The 24,137-nt window shown below is 41.1% G+C and overlaps 1 protein-coding gene across 1 annotated transcript in view; it reads left to right on the top strand.

Annotated features, from left to right (window-relative positions):
- Positions 1 to 24,137, top strand: part of kif5ab (kinesin family member 5A, b) — an 85,405-nt gene that overhangs the window by 35,925 nt on the left and 25,343 nt on the right. The window contains exons 6-17 of the mRNA XM_017036419.2: positions 295 to 350; positions 612 to 699; positions 1,067 to 1,191; positions 3,751 to 3,855; positions 5,325 to 5,473; positions 9,043 to 9,191; positions 14,283 to 14,491; positions 14,745 to 14,813; positions 16,158 to 16,364; positions 21,018 to 21,164; positions 22,467 to 22,655; positions 23,041 to 23,158. Of these exons, the coding sequence (XP_016891908.1) occupies positions 295 to 350; positions 612 to 699; positions 1,067 to 1,191; positions 3,751 to 3,855; positions 5,325 to 5,473; positions 9,043 to 9,191; positions 14,283 to 14,491; positions 14,745 to 14,813; positions 16,158 to 16,364; positions 21,018 to 21,164; positions 22,467 to 22,655; positions 23,041 to 23,158 (1,611 nt within the window). The remainder of the gene's footprint in view (positions 1 to 294; positions 351 to 611; positions 700 to 1,066; positions 1,192 to 3,750; positions 3,856 to 5,324; positions 5,474 to 9,042; positions 9,192 to 14,282; positions 14,492 to 14,744; positions 14,814 to 16,157; positions 16,365 to 21,017; positions 21,165 to 22,466; positions 22,656 to 23,040; positions 23,159 to 24,137) is intronic.

Genomic DNA, 24,137 nt, shown 5'->3' with positions numbered 1-24,137 from the left:
AAAAAATGATGGGAGAGCCTGAAGGGAGAACTATAGGCAACATCCCTGTGATTACCTTTCCAGTGAAGCAGAGGGCAGTGGTGAAAGTCCACATCTGTATGCAGGGGAAGGTCTGAGCAGTGGCCTGTGGGACATTTAAGCTGCACTTACAGGAATAACGGAGGCTACTACAAGGGAGCTGAATGGATGCAGTGGAGTCGAAACCACACACACAAAAAAACAAAAACAAACACGTAATATGCAAAAGTACAAAAAGATGATGAGATTTTGAGATGTTTTTCTATTCTTTCGCAGTGACAAAAACGAACCTTTCGGTACACGAAGACAAATACAGAGTTCCTTATGTGAAGGTGAGTTATATTTAAGTGGGCGAAAAAATTCATCTTTCATCCGCAGTAACATTTGACCTGAACAAATTAGCTACTTTTTCTCTCTCTGTTTAATCATATATATAAACTTCCTTTGTTAAAGAAATTCAGAGCCTTTTTTTTTTTTTTACCGACATTGTGCCTACCGTCCAGGCAGTATTTGTTTATGAAAAACATGAAGCTTTAATGATGTTGGAGGGGGGGGGGGACCATGCAGTCAAGCTAATATCTGTGTTTGTGCAGGGCTGCACTGAGCGCTTTGTCACAAGTCCAGAGGAAGTGATGGATGTGATCGATGAAGGAAAAGCCAACCGTCATGTGGCTGTCACGAGTGAGTCACACTGATGCTCTTGGTGATGTCCTGACAGGTCTGCTGCGCAGCTAGACGTTTAATGGCAGGGGTATTTGTGAGTCATAGACCCTATGTAAAAAATGGAGGTGGTCGTCCATAGCCTTCGGAGAATCCCCGGAGACACGCACACTTTAATTTATAACATCTGTACACAAAAAGATATTTTTATGATGAACCCATTTAGAGGTAAACAGACCTTAAAGAAGGAGATGAAAGAAAAACATGGAATGTCCACTGATGAAAATGTGCTAAAAAAGAGAGATCTGCCTCTGCTATCGGACATCTTTCCTCATCTTGTCTCCTGTCCTCACTCCCACTCTCCTTCCCTGTCTTCTCCTCCGGTCAGACATGAATGAGCACAGTTCCCGCAGTCACAGCATCTTCCTGATAAACATCAAGCAGGAAAACGTGGAGACAGAACAGAAGCTGATCGGCAAGCTGTACCTGGTTGACCTGGCTGGTAGCGAGAAGGTAGGAAGCCAGTAAAAAAAAAAAGTGAAAAAAAAAGTCTGCTGAAAGAGAGTGATAAGATGTTCAGCCCACGTTTCTCTATGCTGCTCAGGGTTTTTTTTTTTTATTAATAATAAATAGAATCAAAAGAAAAATCAATTCAAAGCGCTCTCTTGGCTCAGTTTTTATGTTGCAGAAATTCGGTCCGTGTTTGCTTATCTTTCTGTAAGCGCAGTGGAACCTCGGTTTTCGAACTTAAGCCATTCTTTACGAAACCAATGAAAATAATTAGATCTAACAAAAAGATAAACAGAACTGAATAAAGAATAAAGCTATAAAAAGTAAAGGCATCTAACAAAAAGATAAACAGAACTGAAGAAAGAATAAAGCTAAATTCCATTTATCCTTACTGATGCTGAGGAGTCGTGAACAAATTAGCGTCTTTGTCGCCGGCCAACTGCGTTTGGTTGATCCAGATCAAGAGCAACTTTTCCACTTCTTCTAATGTCTGAGATCTTTGCTTGGTGATCACAGTCACTCCTTTGTCAACTTTAGCTTCTTTGGTTGCTTCCTTGTTCTTAATGATGGTACAAATCGACGACTTAGCTAAGCCACAGCGTAAAGTCAGATCTGAAACACGAGCTCCGTTCTCATGCTTTCCTAAAATCTTTCTTCACTTCTATTGTTGTTCTCACTATTTTTCTTTCCTTGTTCGGCAACCGAGTTATGGTACGACAACCTGGGCAAATGTTTGGTTCAATTTTTGATTGATGAACTGAATGAACTGAATTGCTCGAAAAGGGAGCCATTTAACAACCAAGGTTCCACTGTAATATCATTCACACTTCTCACACAGACCAAAAAGTTGTGTTCTGCAGACTTAGAGATTTTTTCTTTAGATACGTTTCTAACTGAGATTTCAGCCCCAAAAGGGTCACACTACTGAGGTCAAACCACAAACAACAAATTGTTCAACTGTTTCAAGGCCTTTCAGGTGAAATCTGAGTCAGCTGTCCTCACTAAAAACAATTTATATCAAGGGCGAAGGTCGTACCTCTGGGAGAAGACAGGAAATACATTGGAGACCATGCCAAGTATGGCTGTCGGCTCCCCGTGTTCATATTACTGATGCGGAATTCAAGATGGAGCGTGCTTATAGTATAGCAGTCGACTCTGTAGTCTGGCTGAGGGCTGTGGTTCGGAAATGCTGATGCTGCACCTCTGGGTTGTCCTGCTCATCCCTGGGGTGGTGGAAAAAATGGTTCTGCCTCAGATACTTCTCAGACTTTAATACAGAATTCAACCCGAGATCTAAAGCGCTTTGGTTGAACAGCTTGTTTTCTGTAATTAGGCTCCTCATTATCCTGCAGTAAATCATTTTTTCCCGTGATGATTTTCCTATTTGGGTCACATGTCAAGCAAAAAGGATTCTCAGTTATGCGTTTTTTTTAACAACAGACAATACAACATTTTTCAAGTGGAGGAAAAATGTACAAGCAGCATTTGTAGAATAAACCAAATTAGTCGCTCTGTGAACTCAAACTGTATGTTCGACAGGTTGTTTTGCTCATTTGACCCAGATTTCACAGGCATTTGTTACATGTTACATCTATTGAGTTTCGTGCTTTCAACTGTTTCAAATTTTGTATTTCATTAAACATACGACAGCTGCGGATTAATCACGGTCATCCATGATTAATCGTGATTAGTCGTGAATAATCGTGATTACGGTAATCAACATCGCTGAATATGAGCGAAATCTTTGTATTGTTGTAAATATAACAGCCGATAGATGTGTATGCATATGTTTTTCAATCTATTTTATCTTTGATTTTGCCAATATCTGATCGATATCGATAATATCCAAAGACTTAACTTCCTATTTTGATATCAACCGATACCGATATATCTCGCCGTTTGCCCCTAAAACTGCAGTAAACGTTGCAGGACCCTACCAGCAATTCTGTGCAGTAAACGTTGCAGGACCCTACCAGTGATTCTGGCATATTTGACAAAATCCAGGCATTGCGACTTCGGGTTTTCATTATCGGAGGTAAAACCGATAACAATTCTTACAGATATTACATAATTATACTATCGGACATCTCTTCTTGTAAATTGAACACAATATTTAGATAGAACAGAGTTTGATGCCTGCAACAACACTCTGTCGGACTTTACCTGACAGTTGGTGTGGTCTGAGTTCCTCTGATATTTTTGGATTATTTTTTCGCATTTTATTCAAAAATATACCGACTTCTCTGCGAGCTGAATGTGCTCAGTGGGGTTTGTTGCCCTTCTGCAATGATTGCATGTTTGATTAATCAGCTGCTAGATACTGAAGAGGAGGTGAAGCCTGTGATTCATTTGTTACCTGCCAACTCAACAACGTCAGCATTTTCTCCATAATTAGCACCAGATTGCTCTGTCATTTTTTGGGGGGGGCAATCAGTTGAATTTACAGCAACGAAAACAGAGAACTGAGAAGTGGAAATTCTAGGGAAATAGGAACAAGGTTCTTGTTGACAGTTTTATGCTGACAAATCCATTTTCTGTCTTTGTGTTGTGTCACTGTGTCAGGTCAGTAAGACGGGCGCCGAGGGAACCGTGTTGGATGAGGCCAAGAACATCAACAAGTCTTTGTCAGCCCTGGGAAATGTCATCTCAGCCTTGGCCGAGGGAACGGTACAGTGGAGAAATCTCTGTGGTCTTATTATCGTCTTAATATCTTAGTATTTCATTAGCGCATACGTCACGATGGTAAAACAAATGGCGGATATTGTAATACAGTAATACCTTGAGATACCAGCATAATCCTAACTCCAGGCGCTCGTATCTTAAATATTTTCTTCCCATATGAAATAACAGAAAACAAATTAATCAATTCCAGCACTCTAAAAAACTCCCTTATTGGTGCTAATAACAATGGGAAAAACATGTTTTTCAATGCTACAGAGACAAACACGCTCTTACCTTCGAGACAGACAATACAATAGCGGCTAATGGAGGAGGAGGGAGGGAGGGAAGAGAGTCGGCTCGTACGTAGACACTTGATTCCGTACCGTACCTTATACGTACACTACATTACTTACTTAAACATCACATTAACTTAGCTTAACTTAGCTAGCTTACGTAATTCTTTTTTACTTTCCTATAGCTTAACTTAGCTAGCTTACGTAATTTTTTTTTACTTTTTTGCTTTTTTCCGGTTTGTATTCTTTCTTTATCGACATATTTTTTTATTTATTTTTTTGCTTTTTTTTTTGTTTGTATTCTTTCTTTATCGACAATTTCCTGCTTTATTTCCATGGTCACCATGCGTTTCTTCTTCTCACCACCATCCTTACCACTCACTCTCTTTTATGAAGAATAGTGCACAAAATAGAGAGAAAAATCCCGTAGATAACGCAAACACAATTCAGAAGACTCGCGGTAGATGCGTACGGAGGTCGACGAACACGTGAAGTGAGCGAGTGAGTGCTCGGCCACCTAGCGTTACTCGTATCTCAAAGCAAAAATTAGCTTGAAGGCTTGCACGTATCTCGAAATACTCGTATGTGGAGACGCTCGAGGTATTACTGTATTTAATGACACGTAACTAGTAAAAATTAAGTGAAAGAGAGCAGTGGAGGACTTCAGTGCAGAAAAGGGTAAAATGTTCTGTCGAAAAACTTTTCACAATTGTCTGTGAGCTGCTTCTTTACTCAGTGCTGCAAAAAACTTTTAAAAAAAAAAAGTCTAACCCAGAAAACTCACCCACCTGACTCTTTTTTCCACTTCCGCCATAATTAGAGCACTTTTACTTTTCATTTAACTCTGAAGGCTTTGCGCTCTCCTCATAAACTCACTGGAAATTCTCAAAGCCCGTAAATGCCCGACAAACCTTTCATAAATCCACTGGCATTCATGCTTTATTCATTGAGCAAGAACAGTCCATTTGAAATCTTTCTAAAGGTCAACAGGGGTGAATCTGTGGATGATGTGACAGACGCACAAAGCCCAGGTTGTTTTCTTCCTCAGCTCATGCTTTTGGACGCGTTGCTTTAGAATAAAAATGAAAGGCATGAAAGAAAAAAAAAAAAGGCGCTTTATTCTGTTTAACGTCAGGGTGTCTGCTTTTCTTCACGTCTGTTCTTTCTTTCGTATCTCTGAAGAAATCCCACGTGCCGTATCGTGACAGCAAAATGACTCGCATCCTGCAGGACTCGCTGGGCGGAAACTGTCGCACCACCATGTTCATCTGCTGCTCGCCCTCCAGCTACAACGACGTCGAGACCAAGTCCACCCTGATGTTCGGCCAACGGTAACAGCTGCAGCTCTCTGTTGCACTTCACTGACTTTCTTTGTAGCAACTAGAGGAGCGTTTGTTTGTATTTTTACTGATTCATTGCTTGTCACTTAATTGCATTTAAGGAATTGCACGATTAAACATTTATAAAGTCATTATGCCGGGGAACATATGCTAGGCTCTGTTTATGTTTCTGGACCCGACACGTTGTGGGGTCTGAGATTTTAGCCATTAATTTAATCATCATAGGCAGCAGGAAAAGTCAACGTTCAGCTAACATCCTGCTGACGGTGCAAAATTTACTCATTAAAGAAGCAGGTGAAGGAAAAATCATCATGACATCACACAGTGTTTTCAAAGTGGCTGAGAGAAAGAAGAGGTAGAAACAACAAAATCCATAAAAGATATGACCTCCCATCATTGCTGTACATATTTGAACCCATCGAACATTTAAATATTCATTAGTAACCGCTCGTGAAGCGGCATTTCTTTGCACTTGTAGTGTTATTTTGAGCACCTTCAGAGAACAGATCATATGTGTTCTTGCTTCAACACGGACAGCTCAGTGTTAAAACCAACCCCCAATTCCATTAACGTTGTGAAAAATGATTGATTGGGTGCGAGTCCACAGGGGCAAACATGGAATCGAACCAAAGTCAACCAGACAGAGCGAAAGATAAGGCGAGTGATTTTGCTGAGGTAGAGTGTGTTCACATGAGAGGAACAGAAGAGATGAGGGTGAGTGGGATAAAAGAGAGAGGGGAGGGGGTTTTGGGTGATGGGTCCTGGAGAGCTGAGTGCTGACCGGTTGTGTTGAGGTTATTGTACCACAGGGAAGCAGGAGCAGATTTCCAAATCTGAAAGGCTTTAGGAGGAAGTGGACAGAAAAGGCACCGCAGACACAAATGAATTTGATGTAAAAATGACAAACATCAAATTTCATTGTTTGACCGTACTCACACGTAGCATGTCGTTTTCTTTGTCCATGTCTTTCTTTACGATAGGCATGGTCAAAAACGGAGAAATCGTAAGCATGTTTTTTTTTGACGAGCTGCAGATTTTTTTCACCCGAGCTATTTGTCCCCGTGTAACTTTCCATCTACCCTGTGTTTACCCCGTGTAGCCATTAGGATTGCAGGCATGCAGGCAGGGTCTGCTCAAACAGCATCTCTCAGACCAGCAATGGGTCGCTTCTAGTCCGATTGCTCATTATCAACCCAAAAAACATACCATAAAAAAGGCTTTTTAATGCATCTCCTGCTATTTTACCCTCCCAATGAATGCCTCGAATTTGGAATAATGGGCGCAATAGTTGAGATAATTAATGTATGGCTGTAGCACAGTTGAATTTTTACCATAGCGTGAGGACTCTTATCTCCCATTGGCAGCTGCAGTAACTGTTGTTAACTGCAAGTGGCTGTAATGTGACAGGTTAAAAGTGCTTAAATCATAATCAATAATCTGACATTTATACCGTTAATAATGGCGTTATTAATAACAGAGTCAGGGTAATACATCAAGTGGCTGTAATGTGACAGGTTAAAAGTGCTTTAATGGACAGGAGACGGGCAGTTGTTGACCGCAGTTGACACTGATCGCTCAGTTTGTTTTTGTTTTTAAAAGCTTCCAAATTAGATTGAGAGTACTTTCGAAATTCTAGGTATGGCTGTGAGTGGGAAGTTGATGTTTGTCTCTACATGTGGCCCTGCTGGAGAACATTCTAGTCCAACCCCATCTACACACCAGCAACAGTTCTCATTTCAAAACTGCGATAGACTCAGAGATAATGAATTCGTACATGCTCGCATATTAGTCAATTCACGTATAAGCCGACCCCTTAACACTGTTTGCGTTAAAATCACAAAGGTTTCGCCAATGTTTGTTGCGAATGTCAGAATAGACGTGATTGTTTGCACAACAGTGGTCCCTCTCCTATCGCGATAGTTGCGTTCCAAAACCCGCTGTGAAAAGGGAAAATCCGCGAAGTAGAGGTGAGGTAGTTAGTGCAGTATACCAGTGGTACAGTTAAAAGTTGTGTAGATTGAATTTATTTATAAGATAAATGATATTTTTGACCATATGTTCGAATTGGTGTTTATTATCGTTGACGATGCGATCAATGGAAAATGCTGTCCCAGGTTTTTATGCGCATATAAGCCGACCCCCCGATTTGATCTTTAATTTTTTGGTGTTTTAAATTCGGGTATATGCGAGTATGCACGGTAAGTACCGCTCACCTACGCTAACACAGTGCTAGTCTATAACGTATTAATACATGTTTTTGCAATTTATTATTTATACAAGGTACAAAAATTGTTCATTGTTGTGTAATAACGTGTAATTAATCAGGTTAAGAATCTCTGTAGCATGGACTTATTCAAACGCATTTTAAGCCATACAAAATGTTGTGACCACAAAATGGCGTAGGTCGAGGACGGCATTACGGAACCACCCATCTGGAGTTGGATTCGTTCTACTTCTCATTAGTTTCGGAGGCATTCGTAACAGAAGACCACCGGGACTTTAGCTGGATATGTATATAAAAAAATGCAAAGCCAGCATCTGCCGGTTTGAATCATGAATTTGTAGTCATGACATGCAGGGTCGGCATATGTATGAAGCTACTATTGATGATGAGGGGGATGTTGGAATTTAAAGACACATGGTGAGACGTCAATATAAAGTCCTTTCACAGCAACCCCATAGATTTTTTTTCTGGCCTCATTCTGGACAAATTACAGAAAAATAGCTTGTCAGACCAGGAGTGTATACTGATCTGGAATGACCATCCTGCAGTCAGTCAATGATTAGGAGAGAAGTCCGATAACAGCGACTAGAAACTCTGTTTTTTCACAAAATGTAATTTATAATGTCAGTAAACACTACTGTAATTCTCTATAATATTTTTTATAACGTATAACAGTGGTTTAATCACTTTGCAAACAGTTGAAATGGCGATAACACCTAGTGTTAAATTAGATATTTAATGTTTCTGGAATTAAGTTAGTTACGCTTGATACGTTTTACTGCATCGTTGGAGCGTGTAGAGTAGAACTTGTAAAAAAAAAGGGGGGGTCAGCATTTTAATTTTTGGAAACTGGAGGTTTTTGGTATCAGCACTATCTCGATGTGAGGGTTATCCTGCATTTATTAGGAATTTTTTAAATAGTGTTTCTCCAGTGAAAACGCATGTGGTGGTCCATTACTGACTGCAGCAGCTGCTACACACATGCACAAACTCCCTTCACTGCATTACAGTCCGTCTGTCTGCACCATTCGTACATTCTTTTATATACAGTGTATATATATATATATATATTTTTTCTTTCTCTTTCATGCACCATAAAACACTGTTTGTAGAAACCCAATTTGCATAGTAATTAATGGGATGAGTCCCATTTTCATTGAGCAGCAGAGGCTGAAATCACCATGTTGACAGTCCTTCTCCATGTTTGCTGCTATTTCCAAACGCTTTTTTTTAACTATTCACACGTTTCTTCTTTCTGCCCCCTCTTTTCTCCGCCCTATCCTCTCTCTCCTCTCTCCTCTCTTCTCTCTGTTTCTCTTCACATTCCTCCAATTAGTGCCAAGACCATCAGGAACACGGTGTCAGTGAACCTGGAGCTCACAGCAGAGCAGTGGAAGAAGAAGTACGAGAAGGAGAAGGAGAAGAACAGGCTGATGAAGGAGACCGTTCAGAGGCTGGAGGCGGAGCTGAGCTGCTGGAGGAACGGTAATAACGGCACAGGAGTAGCACCGGCGGTCGACACTAACTGTCGGCGTCGACTGTTAAAATACACCGCACTAGGCATTTGATCATTTTTTATTTAACGTGGAAGTATAAAGACAGTAAAAACAGATTCGAGGTAATGCTGTCATCAAATCTGACTCAAACATTCCTGATCCTCCGAGGCTGAACCTCTGAACACCACCACGAGGTTTCAGTTTGTTATTGGGAATTTTAATATCTCCAGGACTGTGGAATTAATCGCCCATGAAATTTGATGCGGTGTCACAATGTCGCAGTTATCCTAATTAATAATGAGTCCTGAATTCTTTTGTGTTTCCAGTGCAATGTTTTGCACAGCGAGGCCACGGAAGTAGATCAGATATGAGTCACGATTTAAATGTGGAGGAAGGCCAGCGACTACACGCTGGAATCCCAGTCCAGGGAATACATCTTAGAGAAGTCAGCCTACAGAGAATAACTGCACTCCACTGCATTGTGTCTGTTTCAGTCTCTCCCTCCCTTTATATAACCAGGAGTACTTACTTGTAGACCCACAGTTTCATCTGTCTGCCAGCCTGCAGGCTTTACTTTCAGTCCACACAAGTTCAGATTTTATCTCATTTTATTTTAGTGCACAGCTGGGGATTTTTGGCTCCATGAAAAGTATTTCCACTGGTGACACAGCCGGCCACCACAGTAGGCCAGCAATCATTTTTCATGCTTTGTTTAGGGATGTGTAATAATATTGGACTGTCCGATATTATTGGGTCGATACATAATTATGTAATATCTGTAAGAATCGTTATCGTTTTTCTCCCGATAATCAATAACGCAGTTCCTGGGTTTCGCCAAACTCTGTAAGAATCGTTATCGTTTTTCTCCTGATAATCAATAATGCAGTGCCTGGGTTTCGCCAAATGATGCGCGCCCTAAAAATAGTTTTGGGGAAAACGTGAACGTGAAACATGAACGTGAAAATCACTAGATGGCAGCATTGCAGCTTATTTTAATAATCTATTCTTATAATCAGGGGATTGTAAATAAATTTAACCACGACCTTACTAGTGTTTCAATTCGGGAGGGGGGTGGGCTTCAGTCCCGTAGGGCGTTGTTTCCCAAAGACTGGGTTGCGACTCTCAGGTGGGTCGCAAGATTTTTTTATTTTTTTTTGGGTCGCCTCACATCATGTTTCCCAGGAGTTTCATAATATATACTGACTTGGTTCGCAAAGGTTTGTGACTTTTAAAATATGGGTCCCCAGAAAAAAAGTTTGGGAAACACTGCCCTAGGGGTGGCATGATGGACAATATTTAAGAAACACTGATTTAACCGGCGCTTACAGTATTGGCAAATCGGATATTGGCAAAAAGTATTTTATGTCATTTGCATCAGATTAATTTATGTCAGTGTTATAATTTTATTGGGAGGGCTCTTAATCATGGGCCCCTAGCCTCCTTCTCCTGTTTCCCACCTTTCCGTCGCCCCAGATCATCTGAACACCTGCCAGTGGAGCGTTCGCTAGGACACAAGCCAAACAGACTTTCTGTACACGAGGCCAAAACACCTTCAATTTTGTGTTTTATCTCATTTCGATTTTTTCAAGCCGTGCACAATATCAAGTATGTATACGATGATTCAAACTACAGAAGAAGAAACACGGCAGTCGAAGCACGCTGAAGAACACGAGATTGCGGAGCACCGACACATCTACGTCTCCTGGGGGACGCCTGAGGTCGATTCAAATGTCACTGCTTCCAGTGATGGCCCTCAGCTGACATTCAGACTGTGTTCATGACACAGTCTGAATACCAGCTGTGTGTGTGTGTGTGCATGTGTGTTTCTTTCCTTCTCTTCATGATCCGTCCCTCGGTGGTTGACCTGAATTGAGAAATGGGTGCAGCGTCTCTTTATTGAGCAGCTATCAGGGCAAATGAGTGTGTTTATTACAACATCCTTCTTAGTTAATGATTTTCTTCACACACACGCGTACATGTCAACATACTGGACGTGCCCTTAAATGACAAGGTCATTGTTCATATAATGAAGCTAACATATGTTTATGTATACACGTATAAACACAAACACAGATACACGCTGTTATACCTTATGTTGACATTCACGCAGAGGCATGATACACGCTGTTATACCTTATGTTGACCATCACGCAGAGGCATACACACACACACACGCATACTGTTTATATGCACATACATGACATTGTTTATATTGTTTATATTATATATTTTATACTGTACATGCACATATACATACATGAAAAAGGTCATTGCTTGTACCCTTAGGGCTCCAATAGGCTAACATACAGTATGTGTGTGTACACAGATACACACAAACCCAAACACACTTATATTGTACACACATATGCACATATACATTCACATAAATGACAAGGTCATTGTTTATAGCGTTATAGTTCCAACAAGCTAACATATACGCAAACACACATACACACCTTTGTACAGTATGTGCACACACGTAGCCTCCCTTCACAATTTAGTACTTTAATTTCCTAATGGATCATTCTGACAACTCCCTTGCCCCCATTCACCTCCTGTTGCTCTCTGTATTGTTGCCCATCGCAGGCCTTCACATTGCACGAGATAAATTTAACCTCTATCCTTTACCGCATTACTGAAGTACTTAATCAGAAGTGGGCCCAAAGACAAAGACACAGCTGCCCGATGCTGTAAACGTCACCAAACCTCACTCTTCAGTGCCTTCTGGGGATCAGCGGAATCTGGAACGTCTTGTGTTACATCTTAACTGACAGCTGCCTTTAATGATTAGCTCATCCTCAAACGGAGGGGACGACCTAATCTGTAAAAGGTGTCAAGTGGGTATATTGTCTTGTGTATGGATTGCTTTGACCTTGTCTTTAAAGGTAAAACGCTCCATTTCCCAAAAATTGATCGCCTTCTTCCCGGTTACAGCACATTAAGTTGGTCAAAACGCAATCGCAAAACGAGTCTTTGGAAACATCTAGAAGCTTCTTGGTTTGTTCTGTTTGAATAGGATCAAAAACAGATACAGAAAAATGACACATTTTCAAACACGCTGTGCACACAAACGAGGCCCCGGTGGATTTTTTCCTTGACCCTGTTCTGGCAGCGTTGAGAAAAATATATGCTGATGTTTCCTGAGGGTTGTTGAAAAAGCAGAAAGTGACATGATAAATATTTCATAGCACAACACTGTGACTACAGCGGCGCTCCGTATATCATTTTTGACACACTCTTCAACAGTCATTTTACCAATACAATTGTTTTCCATTGACACTGCCTGTGTCTTGACATGGTTCCTGTCTCTCCCTGCTTTTCACTCTTTCTAGAGCTTCATTTCCACGGTAACCTCTCGAGGAAGAGCATGAAGTTGTAATGCAGTGGAGAGATGGCGATCAGACTTGCTGTCAGTGCGGGGGTTTTTTTTTCCTGCTTTTGCTGCCTTCTTCACTTTGCAAGGAGGCAAAAGTCAATGGGAATAGTTGGGTGTTCGTAGAGGAAACTCATTTTAATACCCGACAAAATTCTCAGACAGTTTCTCAGACAAGAATGCAAAGAGATTGTTCAAAATATTGTATGCAGTTCAAGGAGTCAAGAGAATTCCTCGCTAATGAAGAACGAACACAGAAGCTGCTGCTGATTGACCTTGACTTTCAAACCCTTGCGGTATTGTATTAGAATCAGAAACCGCTCTGCTGTGCTAGACAGGCCCACATGGGCTCTGTGTAACCCGAGAAAATCATTGTGGCTTAACACAGTTTGCTCCTGAATCAAGCAATTATAGAGCCATACAACTAACCCTTCAGCGCTACCTGCCTGAACAAATCCACATCCTAATAACTTCATTATGACTATAGAAAATCAATATTATTCAGAAATGTAGTATAACAAGTCGTTATATTCTAGACATCTTATGTAGCCTTTACTGAAGCAACACACCCACGGAGCACGGTACATCAATGGACTGGAGGGTACCCGCTTCAGTAGTGACACGTGGAAGGTAGGGTGGAGTCTTTAGGGGGAACTGCCGTGGGACTGATGACTCTGTCCACCTCATATGGTCCATTCCAGCATGGTGTCCACTTCAGGCTGTATGCGGATGTCTTCAGTGGACAATCGTACCCTCTGTTCGGGTTGGTAGGAGGGAGCGGGGGACATGTGTCTGTTGACCGACTCTTTCGCGCTGTTTCTTGTACACTTGGTGGCTTCCCATGCCGCATTTCAGACTGTGCGGAATCTCCGAATAATGTCTTGAACGGAAGAAACGGTCAACCTCCATCCATCCATCCATCCATCATCGACCGCTTATCCGGAGGCGGGTCACGGGGGCAACAGTCTGAGCAGGGACGCACAGACTTCCCTCTCCCCAGACATTTCCTCCAGCTCTTCTGGGGGGACGAAATAGGTTGATCCCAAGGAAACAAGAAAATGTGACATCCGCTTGCTGATCTTGAACGGAAGAAACGGTCAACCTCCTGTTCAGGAAATGAAATAGGTTGATCCCAAGGAACCAAGAAAATGTGACATCCGCTTGCTGGATGAGGAGAGGGAGTTGTTGGCCTGATCTACCCATGGGAGGAAGGAACTAGGAGTAGCGACTGCCGACATATAAAGGACAGCCCCCAACTCCTGATTGGCCCACTCTACTTGGCCATTAGATTATGGGTAGTAAGCAGAGCTAGGGCAGGTGAACCTACACCAAAAAGGTGTAGCAGCAAATTCCTCTTGTGTGACAGCACCAATGAGCAAACTTAGTTCCCAAGTTAATATCTGGGTAGGTTCCCAGTTACATCGAGGGCAACTGGACAAAGTGGGTTTTTTTTTTTTGAAGACGTTTCCATCCAAGGGAACTGAAGAAGCCTCTTGGATGAGAGGTGAGACGTCAACTTCATCCAGTTGCCCTCGATGTAACTATTTTTGGTTCCCAAGTTAAGTTTGAAAACCTAGGTTCCACTGTATGAGGTTCGGCATATTTCATCTTTTTTTTGGGGATCCAAAAACAGTTTTAGGAGTGAAAAATAACAACATAACAAAAATAAAAACTTCATCTTTCAATTGTTTCCTCTTCTATCCCCAGGCCAAAATGTAGATCTGTTGGAGCAGCTGAGAGAAGATTCAGAGGAGGTTCCCCTGGTGCCTTCGGAACACGAGGAACCGATTCTTGACATCTGCAGCCCCTGCAGCTCCTGCTCCATCGCCTCCTCCATCGTGGTTCACATTTCTGAGGAGGAGCGGCAGAAGTACGAGGAGGAGATCCGCAAGCTGTACAAACAGCTGGACGATAAGGTAACGTATAGGTGCCACACTGGGACATTTGAACGTGCTGTGCTGATAGGAGGGTTAATGATATGCACCAGCCCCATTTATATTATACATTATAATGAATTCACAATGACAACATCATAGAAATGTTCCTGCTGCGGAAGAGCAACGACACAAAAACACAAGCCTGAAGTATCTGCACTGTACCAGCAAGTTTAAACTCTTAACGTTATGAATGAACTGTATCATTGAGACTATTCTCTCTCTACTATAAAAGGATGATGAGATCAACTACCAGAGCCAGATGGTGGAGAAGCTGAAGGAGCAGATGCTCAGCCAGGAGGAGGTAAAGACCTTGGGTTTACACCCGTCCGTCAGTTTGGTTAAACGGCTCACGGTATGACGCACATGCACAAATATATGCAGCAGTCACAATGGTAGTTATCAAAGCTAATTATTAGAGTAAATAGCATCAAGATGCAGTATGTCCTGAATGAGCAGCAGGAGGTTACTTGTCGTTGTCGCACAAGCTGAAACCAGCTCTCTTCTTTTGTGCACAGTCGCGTTAGCATAGATATATAGAGAGATACTTTATTGCTGCCAAAGGGAAATTAAGGCGAAAATGATTCCACACATTTCATAAAGGTGTGTTTTTCGGTGGAACAAGTGCTCATTTTCCAGACTCAGTTAATGTGCTCTGACCTGAATTTACATCTTCAACAGAAGCTGCACGACACAGTGCAAACACACATGCACCCCGGCGTGGGGCGACATCAAAATTTAATGACGACCATTAAGTCATATCAGTCACAGTGGGATGCAGCAGTGCAGATACAAGTACAAGCCAATACCATGATGGCAAGAACATGCCAGATACCGCAGGGTAGATTTGTATTGAGCTAAGAATACAGGGGGTCCTCAGTTTACGAGGTCCTCGACATAGGGCATAAAATTAATACGAAAGTCTTGTTCATTCGTTCCATTGTACGGTGTTGAAATTCACAAACTGCAGTGGTTAGCACAGGAAATAGTTGGCGAGCGGAATGGACAAAAGGGTCAAACTCAATTTTTATTTTATTTTTAACATATACCATACATTGGATTGTGCTACATTCACTTTCTTTCATTTGTGTTGTTTTATTTGGAATTTTTTTGTCCTTCATTATGGTTCCAAACCATAAGTCACATTCTTGTATTCACATTCAAGTTTTATATCCTTGAGGCTACATTCCAAACTCATTTTCAGCAGGGGGCCACATCAGCAGTACAGTTCCCCTTGTAGGGTCGGTTGTAAATGGTAGACTGTTTAGGTGTAACTACTCCATAACATATTACTAAATATTTCTGCAATTGTTTATTATTTATTAGAGTTACAAATATTATTCATACCTCTGTGTAATAAAAAAATAATTAAATTTATTAGCTTAAGAAACTCACATGGAACACAGAAAATTACTTGGCGGGGCGTATTTGGCCCCTGAGCCTTACGTTTGACACGCGTCATAGGTTATGATCTTACTACTGTGTTAGCGTAGCTGACTGACAAAGGTACTATTGTACAGTATGTGAGACTTACTCCATAAATCAAGTTATGTCACACCATAGGAATGGAAGTGATTCTGTTATGATGTAATAATAACATCTGTGATTTTTTTTTTTTTTTGTTTGTTTTTCTAATATCGTGCTACAGCTTCTTGCATCATCCAGGGGTGACAGCAAGAGAGTGCAATCAGAGCTGGGCAGGCTGCAGACAGAAAATGAATCTGCTAAGACGGAGGTGAAGGAGGTCCTGCAGGCCCTGGAGGAGCTGGCTGTCAACTATGACCAGAAAAGCCTGGAGTTGGATGAGAAGAGCATGCAGAACAAGCTCCTGGCAGAAGAGCTCACGAAGAAAATGGTAATATGTTTTACACCCTAGTCCTGGTCTATACACAGAAGAGGAAGAGAGAATACATATCAAATGAATGGGAAATCATTTTGTTATTGTTTTTGCTGCTGTGGCATATGCTGTAGTGGGTGTAGGAGAGACGGCAGGAACATCCACAACTGATGCTTTACATTAGAAGTACTAGTGTGGAACTGAGAGTGAAGTCACATGTCGCAACACAAACACCATATTAGATATCCATAGGCTGGTGAGAATCATCAACTTCCAGATGAACACACACAAGAACAAAGCAATATCTTTTTAATGGATCTCCAAAATTAATTACTACCCTTTATAATCACTTTTATATTCATATTAAATTCGATAAACTTTTTTTAATCATGCCGTTCCAAAATGCTTGGTCTAGGCACAGGTACTTTGTACCCATTCTAAGAGAAGTAGACCGTTGAGACTCTGTTTTGATCGCATTAAGTTATCCTCTTGTTCTTGTTTGCGAACAGTACATAACGGCACACAACAAGCCTCTCACCTTTTGAAAGCCAAGTCGCCCTTTTTTTTTATCCAGGTTTATCCAGTGTCTCTGATAAAAATAACAAGCTCAGTGTAGCCTAATGTAGTGGAGTAAGAGTAGTTACTTCTTCATAAACCTACTCAAGTAAAAGTAAAAAGTATAGAGATTTAAAACTACTCTTAGAAGTATTTTATTTTGGAAAAACTTACTCAAGTAAATGTAATGGAGTAAATGTACCTCGTTACTACCCACCACTGTTAGTTAGCTAGATAGATAGATAGATAGATAGATGCTGCTGTGTTGAACCTTTGTTACACAAAAACACCGACTATCCTTTTTTACTCTGTAGTTTCTCTGCGCAGCTCAGTGCAGTCAAAGATTAATCTGTATTTAAATTCGCCATAGATTAGCATCAAAGCCTGTGAAAATTAATATTGAGCTGCTTTGTCAAATCTTTTTTTTTAATGACAGAGCTCTTTGTTAGGAGATGGTGGTAAGTTTGCCACACACACAGATCTGTGTACAAATGAAGTTAAAATCTAGGACAGGAGTAGAGTCATGGGCTCAAGGCTGGCTCTGAGGAAACTGCTCAGGTAATCCAAAGCACACAAAGAAGAAGTCCGCCACCGAGTGCAGCAGCGTGGACGGGAACCTCCAGAGAACAAAGCATCAGCAAAACCCGCTGACAAAAAAGACACAAACGCATCAGGGTGAGACGAACAAGAACAGACGTGGGCTGTGTTTACAGGAACAAATAAAAGAGGAAAAAAAAAAAAGACCCTGATGAGTTAAAGCTAAATTTCAAGATTTAAGAAGTATATTACAAATATCAATGTTGCTAAAGACTGAATGTTTTTTACTAAATGTTGCTAAGGTTTATCCAAAAAAAGTAAAAGACACTTTCTTGTTAATAACACATTCCTATTTTTTTTTCCAACCTCTAATCATTGCCCGTAAAATCATCATTATTACATTCTCAACAGCAGGAGCTTTTCTCTGACCATGCAAATTCCCTCTAAGATAAAAGCTAAAGCAATGTTCAGTGAATATTTAAGAGCAGCATCAAAAAGAAGCATTAATTAATACGTTTAAATATTTGATAATCATCCTCCAAGCTTTTTTTTTTAACAGCGGCTTAATGAGGCCCTCGAGACGTAAATGGAAATTACCATTTTTCAAGAGTTGTGGTTCTCAAAGTGGGGGGCGCAGCCTCTGGGCTGGTTATTGCCGACCAAAAAACAGAATATTGAAAATGGAACTAAGAGTTTGAGGTGGACAGCTTCAACCCCCGTTCAAAAAGATCCATAAAAAAAACAAAACTGCATGTTTGCTATTCAATAGATAAAATAGATTTTGTCTTTGATTGGCCCAGTCTTGGAGGAGTTGTGCTAATTTGTATTTTTGTTATTATTAGAATGGCAGTTAGTGAATAAAATATTGTTCAGCGAAGTTGATAAAAAGCTGTGTCATAGTCTAAAATATTGTTCAGCGAAGTTGATAAAGTCATAGTTTGGGAACTACTTGAAACTGTGAGTTCATTTTCACATTTTCCTTAGGAATGAAAGTACTTTAAAAATAGTAGCAACTCAAATAGATAAGCAGCTAAAAGACAGTCCCCTCCGAGCTGGTCAGGTTTTAATAAAGTTGCTGCGGTCCAGTGGACCTGCCGGACCACTATCCACCTCCTTAAATCCTCTTCGATATTAGCCGTGGTGCGGTCTCCCCCCTCCTCTTCTTTCTATCTCTGTAGAGATATTGATGAAAAGAGCTCACAGTGAGACAAATCAGAGTTCTATAAGGCTGAGATTTCATTATCCTCAATCATACAAGAAAAAAAAGAAAAATGCAACGTGGCACTGCTCCTCCGACAGATCATCTTCTCAGGGATGCCCTCTGGAAATCTGACTGCAGCCTGGAGGTGCTCAATACTATGCAGAGTCTCAATCCCCCTGGGCTTTATCTCCCCCTCCCTGACTCTGCAGAGAGTATATCCCATAATGAGCACCAAAAATGTTTCCATATCTGCAGCTATAACGGTGCAGGAGTGACCTAGAAAATAGTGGCAGGAAACGAGTAGATGCGCTATCTCCATCCTTACGTTGGTCTCTTGGCGGAGGCTACACCATTATTTACAGTGACTGCCATTCATTGGTGACCCCTCCCTCCCACCGAACTCCCGAGCCCTGTCCTATTGTTCTACTCACACCGCCATATATCATTTGACCAACGAGCATGACGAAACATTATCAACCTGCCACATACTGAAACATTTATCTTGACGGTTCTCATCATCCCTTTAAACCTGCTCACAAATGAATCGGTCCCTCAGTTCATATTTATCACCATTTAAGTTACGGTAATGTTGCGACACAGGACGTGACCTGGAAAATGGTTGTTAATGTTGCCTTCAATTGATCCTAATGGTGCATGGGGCTGTAATCTAAAATGAACCCTTTAGAATGCATTAGACTGTGGTGATCCAGTTAGCGTAACGATAAAAAAAAAAAATAAAAAAAATACCCTCCGCTGTTTGTTGTCAACTGGAGTAAAACCTGTCCAGCTGTATTTCCTGTCGAAAAGTTACACGCTCCGTGTTCATGGCCACAACAAACAAAGACGAAGGTCAGGGTTGTAGCTATTTGTGAACACACGTAACAAACAAAGACGAAGGTCAGGGTTGTGAACACACGCCGATAATGTGGTTATGGACTGCGTTATTTAAAGTTATTAAAAAAATGTTTTTTATGAATACGCACATAATGCTGCACAAGGACACCGGAGCAATTAGACAGGTGGAGTGGAAGACGAGGAGCAATTAAAGAACAGTGAAACAAGAAGGGTGTAACGGACTTATGGGACAGGAAGGTGGCAAAAAAAATACATGTGTATTACACTGATTGTAAGTCAAACAATTCTGCCTGTCAATCAGTGAGTCACTTCAACATTCATTGTAACAGTTCTTATGAATGTCCCAGTTACTGGAGTTGTTACCATTTACTTGATTGACAGAACTAATTTGTTTGTGCAACGGCTTAATATTAACTTCTTTTTGATTTTTTTTTTCTCCGCCAACTAAATACAGCCAGAGTTTTCAAAACCAAAAAGACTTCAGTATAATATATTTTCCCAGAAATATATTTTCAAAATTTGAGTGGGATGTTGGATAATATTGGCCAATCGATGTTCCATCCATCCATCCATTTTCATCCAAATATCCGTTACCAGGTCACGGGGGCAGCAGTCTCCATGACCGCCACACAAATCACACTGCACCGTACCAACCCCCCCATGAACCTTCCTGTCGGTGGTGCGTCCACTGGAAGGTACTAACCGATGTTATCGGCCGATATTTTTCCGGAAATGAAAACCTGATAACGTTAAACCTGATTTAACCCAAACGGCTCTATATATCGGTATCGGTTGATATCGGAATCGGAAACGAAGAGTTTGGACAATATCAGTATATAGCCAGCATCAGACATCCCTAAGCTAACTGTAGTTAGCTAGTATCAGTAGAGGACTTTGTTTGCTGATTTACCATAAAGGAGAACTCACCACCGTTACCAATGACAACAACGGCTTTTCTCTGTCCCGGTATTTTGTTGCAGCTGGTAATTAGGAAGAAAAATAGAAGCACAAATTCGCAGTGATGCGCAATGTGTTCTGGACTAGAGGGAACTGTATCAGAGCCCATAAATCCAATTTGTTACATTGTGTTCAAGTCATCCGGTCGGGCGACTGCGTTGTTTAGCAGCTACCTGTTATAAGAAAAGGAGAAAGATAACGTCGACTCCCATCAGTCACTCCGACCCTCTCATCCGTCCCCAACTCCATCAAGCCCCGATCTCAGTAGTTTATTGATTTTTAATTCAGCAGCTATTACAGTTTGCTGTCTGGATTTCTTGGATGAGGACGTGATCCAGGGTTAAAATGTGCCCGGCAGCCTTGTGTGCTCTCACACGTTAAGGACTCCTGCGCTTCCTCCGCTCTTGTCTTCCCCCACAATTTCCATATTATCTTCATTATTCCCCCTTCAAGGCCTTTCCAGTCTCTCTCTCTCTCTCTCTCTCTCCCTCATTTGTTCTCCTTCTTGTCATATAACCTCTGTTGTTCATCATCTCCCTCTCCCCCCACTCTTTTATATACCACAGAGTCAGCTGATGGCACTGGAGGCAGAGCTGTCTCGTATCCAGGAAGTGAGCGGCCACCAGAGGAAACGCATCGCCGAGATTCTAAACGGGCTCATGAGGGATCTGAGTGAGTTCAGCGCCATTGTTGGCAACAAGGAGATCAAGCTGGTGAGTGCAGCAGAGGCCACTGTAATGTTTCAGATACCTCCGTCGCTTACCAAAGACGAGTTCAGATACCTCCGTCGCTTACCAAAAACACGGCTAGGGTACAAAAAAAAAAAAAATCAAAGAAGGATGTGTTCAAGGCAAAACAAAGTAAAGACGTCAACTTGAGATCATAGTCATAACTCAAGGCGCAACTCCCTGCTATGTGTACCATATAAATGTGTTTACTTGGGAATATAACTCCCAGCCTGGGCTGGTTATAGTTCTGATGACCTTCCCTCAGCCTTGATTTCTCCAGTCCTGCCCACACAGACAAACTGAGCACAGCGTCTCTCACGGGAACAGCAATAACAACAAATAAATCTGTTGAAGTCATTGTTAAGACACTGGCTGTCTGTATTCAGAGAAAATGAGCGTCACTTTTTTTTCATAACTTTTTTCTATGTTTTATGTTTTACTTCAACAACAAATCACACCACTTACAACTGCAGTAAGACTGTCAGGTTGTGGATGTGTTCAGCTGTAGCTGTGATGCTTGGTGTTCTTTAAGGCACAGGTTTCAACATGATGTGTTTGGAACCTCAAGGGGTTCACTGAGGTACTGCAGTGGAGGGGCAGATAATTTTTAGACGATGATAATTTAATTTTGATATATATATATATATATATATATATATGCATATATATGCAAAATAATAAGTTTTCTTTATATATGGCCGCAGGCCTAGTGAATATAAATCGTAATTTTATACCCGATATTTCCCCGTTTCCTCTCGGACACTGATCTATGTAGGAGCTAAAATTTGGATTTTGGTTTTGGATAGTTAAGCCATAACTCATAAATGTGACATTTTAGCTGTGATGCTAAATGACCCTAGTTGGTCATTCTGTCACAATAGGCCTCGGTACAGTAAAATTAATTCATCTATTTCTAAACATTATAAACAGTACTCTAAGCCGATTTGATGCATTGCCCCAGGAAAGCATTATAAACTTGACATTCCATCACCTCTGTATATTGGTTCTGTATGGGAAAAAAAAACACTTAAAGTGATGAATGAGCATTTCCAAGACCATCTGAAATATTTAGATTGATTTGAATGTGCACGTTCATTTCTGAATCTGCTAAATGATTCTATGTACACTAAATTATTGTAGATACTTTTAAAATCCCCATCATTTCTGCCTCTCCAATGTCCCGGCTGTCTTTAATTCAACCCTATTGAATCTGAACCAAAAATAAACGATAAAAAAAAAAAAAATAAAAAATGAAGTGTCCTCCTTCACCGCCTCATTCATCTGCAGCCCAGGGAGATCACTGGTGCGATTGAGGAGGAATTCACAGTGGCTCGCCTCTACGTCAGTAAGATCAAGTCAGAGGTGAAGTCCATGGTGAAGCGCTGCCGCCACCTGGAGAACCTGCAGATGGAGTGTCATCGCAAGATGGAAGAGACGGGGAGGGAGCTGTCCTCGTGTCACCTCCTCATTTCACAGGTAGGAAAATGTGTCACCGCGGTGGCACGATTCTTTACACAAAGGTAAATAAGGAGTTCTGTGCAGAAAAAGTCTCCGTTTAGCTGCCTTTTAAGGCACCGGTATCAACAAAGGGTTCGCAGCCCTCTGGGGGTCCTGGTTTAGGGATCATAAAATTTTGGATCTTGTGATTATGAACTGTCTTAAATGCCAAATAAAAATGGTTGACTCTTGCTGTTAGATAGATACTGTTAGAAATAAAATCCTAAATAATTAAACCAGCCAGTTATACAATGAATAAAAGAACACGTTTCCTCAGTGTTTACTGTTCTTGTGGGTAGAGGGTTTTTTTTTAATTATTATTATTATTCATCAGCAACTTGACCTCTTGTCCTTCGACTTTCAGCACGGGGCCAAAATCTGCTCTCTGACAAAATACACGCAGAACCTGGAGCTGAAGAAGAGACAGTTGGAAGACAGCTACGACTCTCTGAGCATGGAGCTGGCCAAACTCCAGGCTCAAGGTAGGGCAGCATTTTCTTTTATTAGAAGGTGAAAGATCATTAGAATTCATTATTGAGACACCGTGGATATATTTTCCTTAAAAATAAAAAAACAATATGAGCATCACTAGAGAAAAAGGGTAAATTGTGCTACTAGAGAAAAAAAAAATGGTTAAAGAATTCAATTCGCTGCAAGATTCATGTGTAGCCACCGGGCTTTTAGTTGAAGTCAAATGTTCAAGGATCTGTTTTGGAAACACATGGTCAATTTTTTTGGAATAACCCCCCCCCCCTGCATTAATCATAAAAGATAGAAGAGGAAAAAAAAGAAGGACAAACAAGAGACTGGAGATGATCAGGAAACAGAAGTGAATAAAAAAAAAAGAGAGAGTAAAGTGAAAATGATGGACAAATCTAACAAAACGAGGGTTTGAGCGTGGAGCGAAACGTCAGCTCAAACGTGGAATAACACAGGTTTAACTGAGGCTGAACCAAACATGTTGGAGATGACACTGTGCTGAAAGGATTTAAATGATGAATAACGAGCACCTCTGCCGTGTGACTTTTCCTTTTCAGTGCACAGCGAAGGACGGTGTTTACACCGATCGACATTGCAAATTGGTAGGGGAAGCTGACGGCAGATTTCAAAGTCAGATTTAAGGTTAATGTTCAGACATAGTCAAATTAAAATCCTGCCAAGAGAAAATAAAATTGTAAAAAGACAGAGTGAGAGAGAGTCTGTCAGAGTGCCTCTGCTCCATCGAGTTATAACACGGACCGAAAGGGATTTGCCACTCAGTTAAAAACGTTTTTATTGGCTTTAGAGGAAAGTTTTTCAGCTGTGCCAAATGCCTTTTTGTTCTGTCAAGAGAAAGGAACTGATACGTAAAAGGCTGATGAAGAGTTCGAGCTCCCCACCTGTCAGCAGCAGCAGCAGGGAGAATGAATTAATGATTTATTTGAAATTCAGGCCGAGGTTCAGCGTCTCCTCCCAGGACAC

Source organism: Cynoglossus semilaevis, chromosome 11, assembly GCF_000523025.1.
Source record: "Cynoglossus semilaevis isolate Cse_v1.0 chromosome 11, Cse_v1.0, whole genome shotgun sequence".
NCBI classification, from domain to species: Eukaryota; Metazoa; Chordata; class Actinopteri; order Pleuronectiformes; family Cynoglossidae; genus Cynoglossus; species Cynoglossus semilaevis.
The sequence above is the reverse complement of the archived record's forward strand: the minus strand, read 5'-3'. Positions and strand labels throughout refer to the sequence as shown.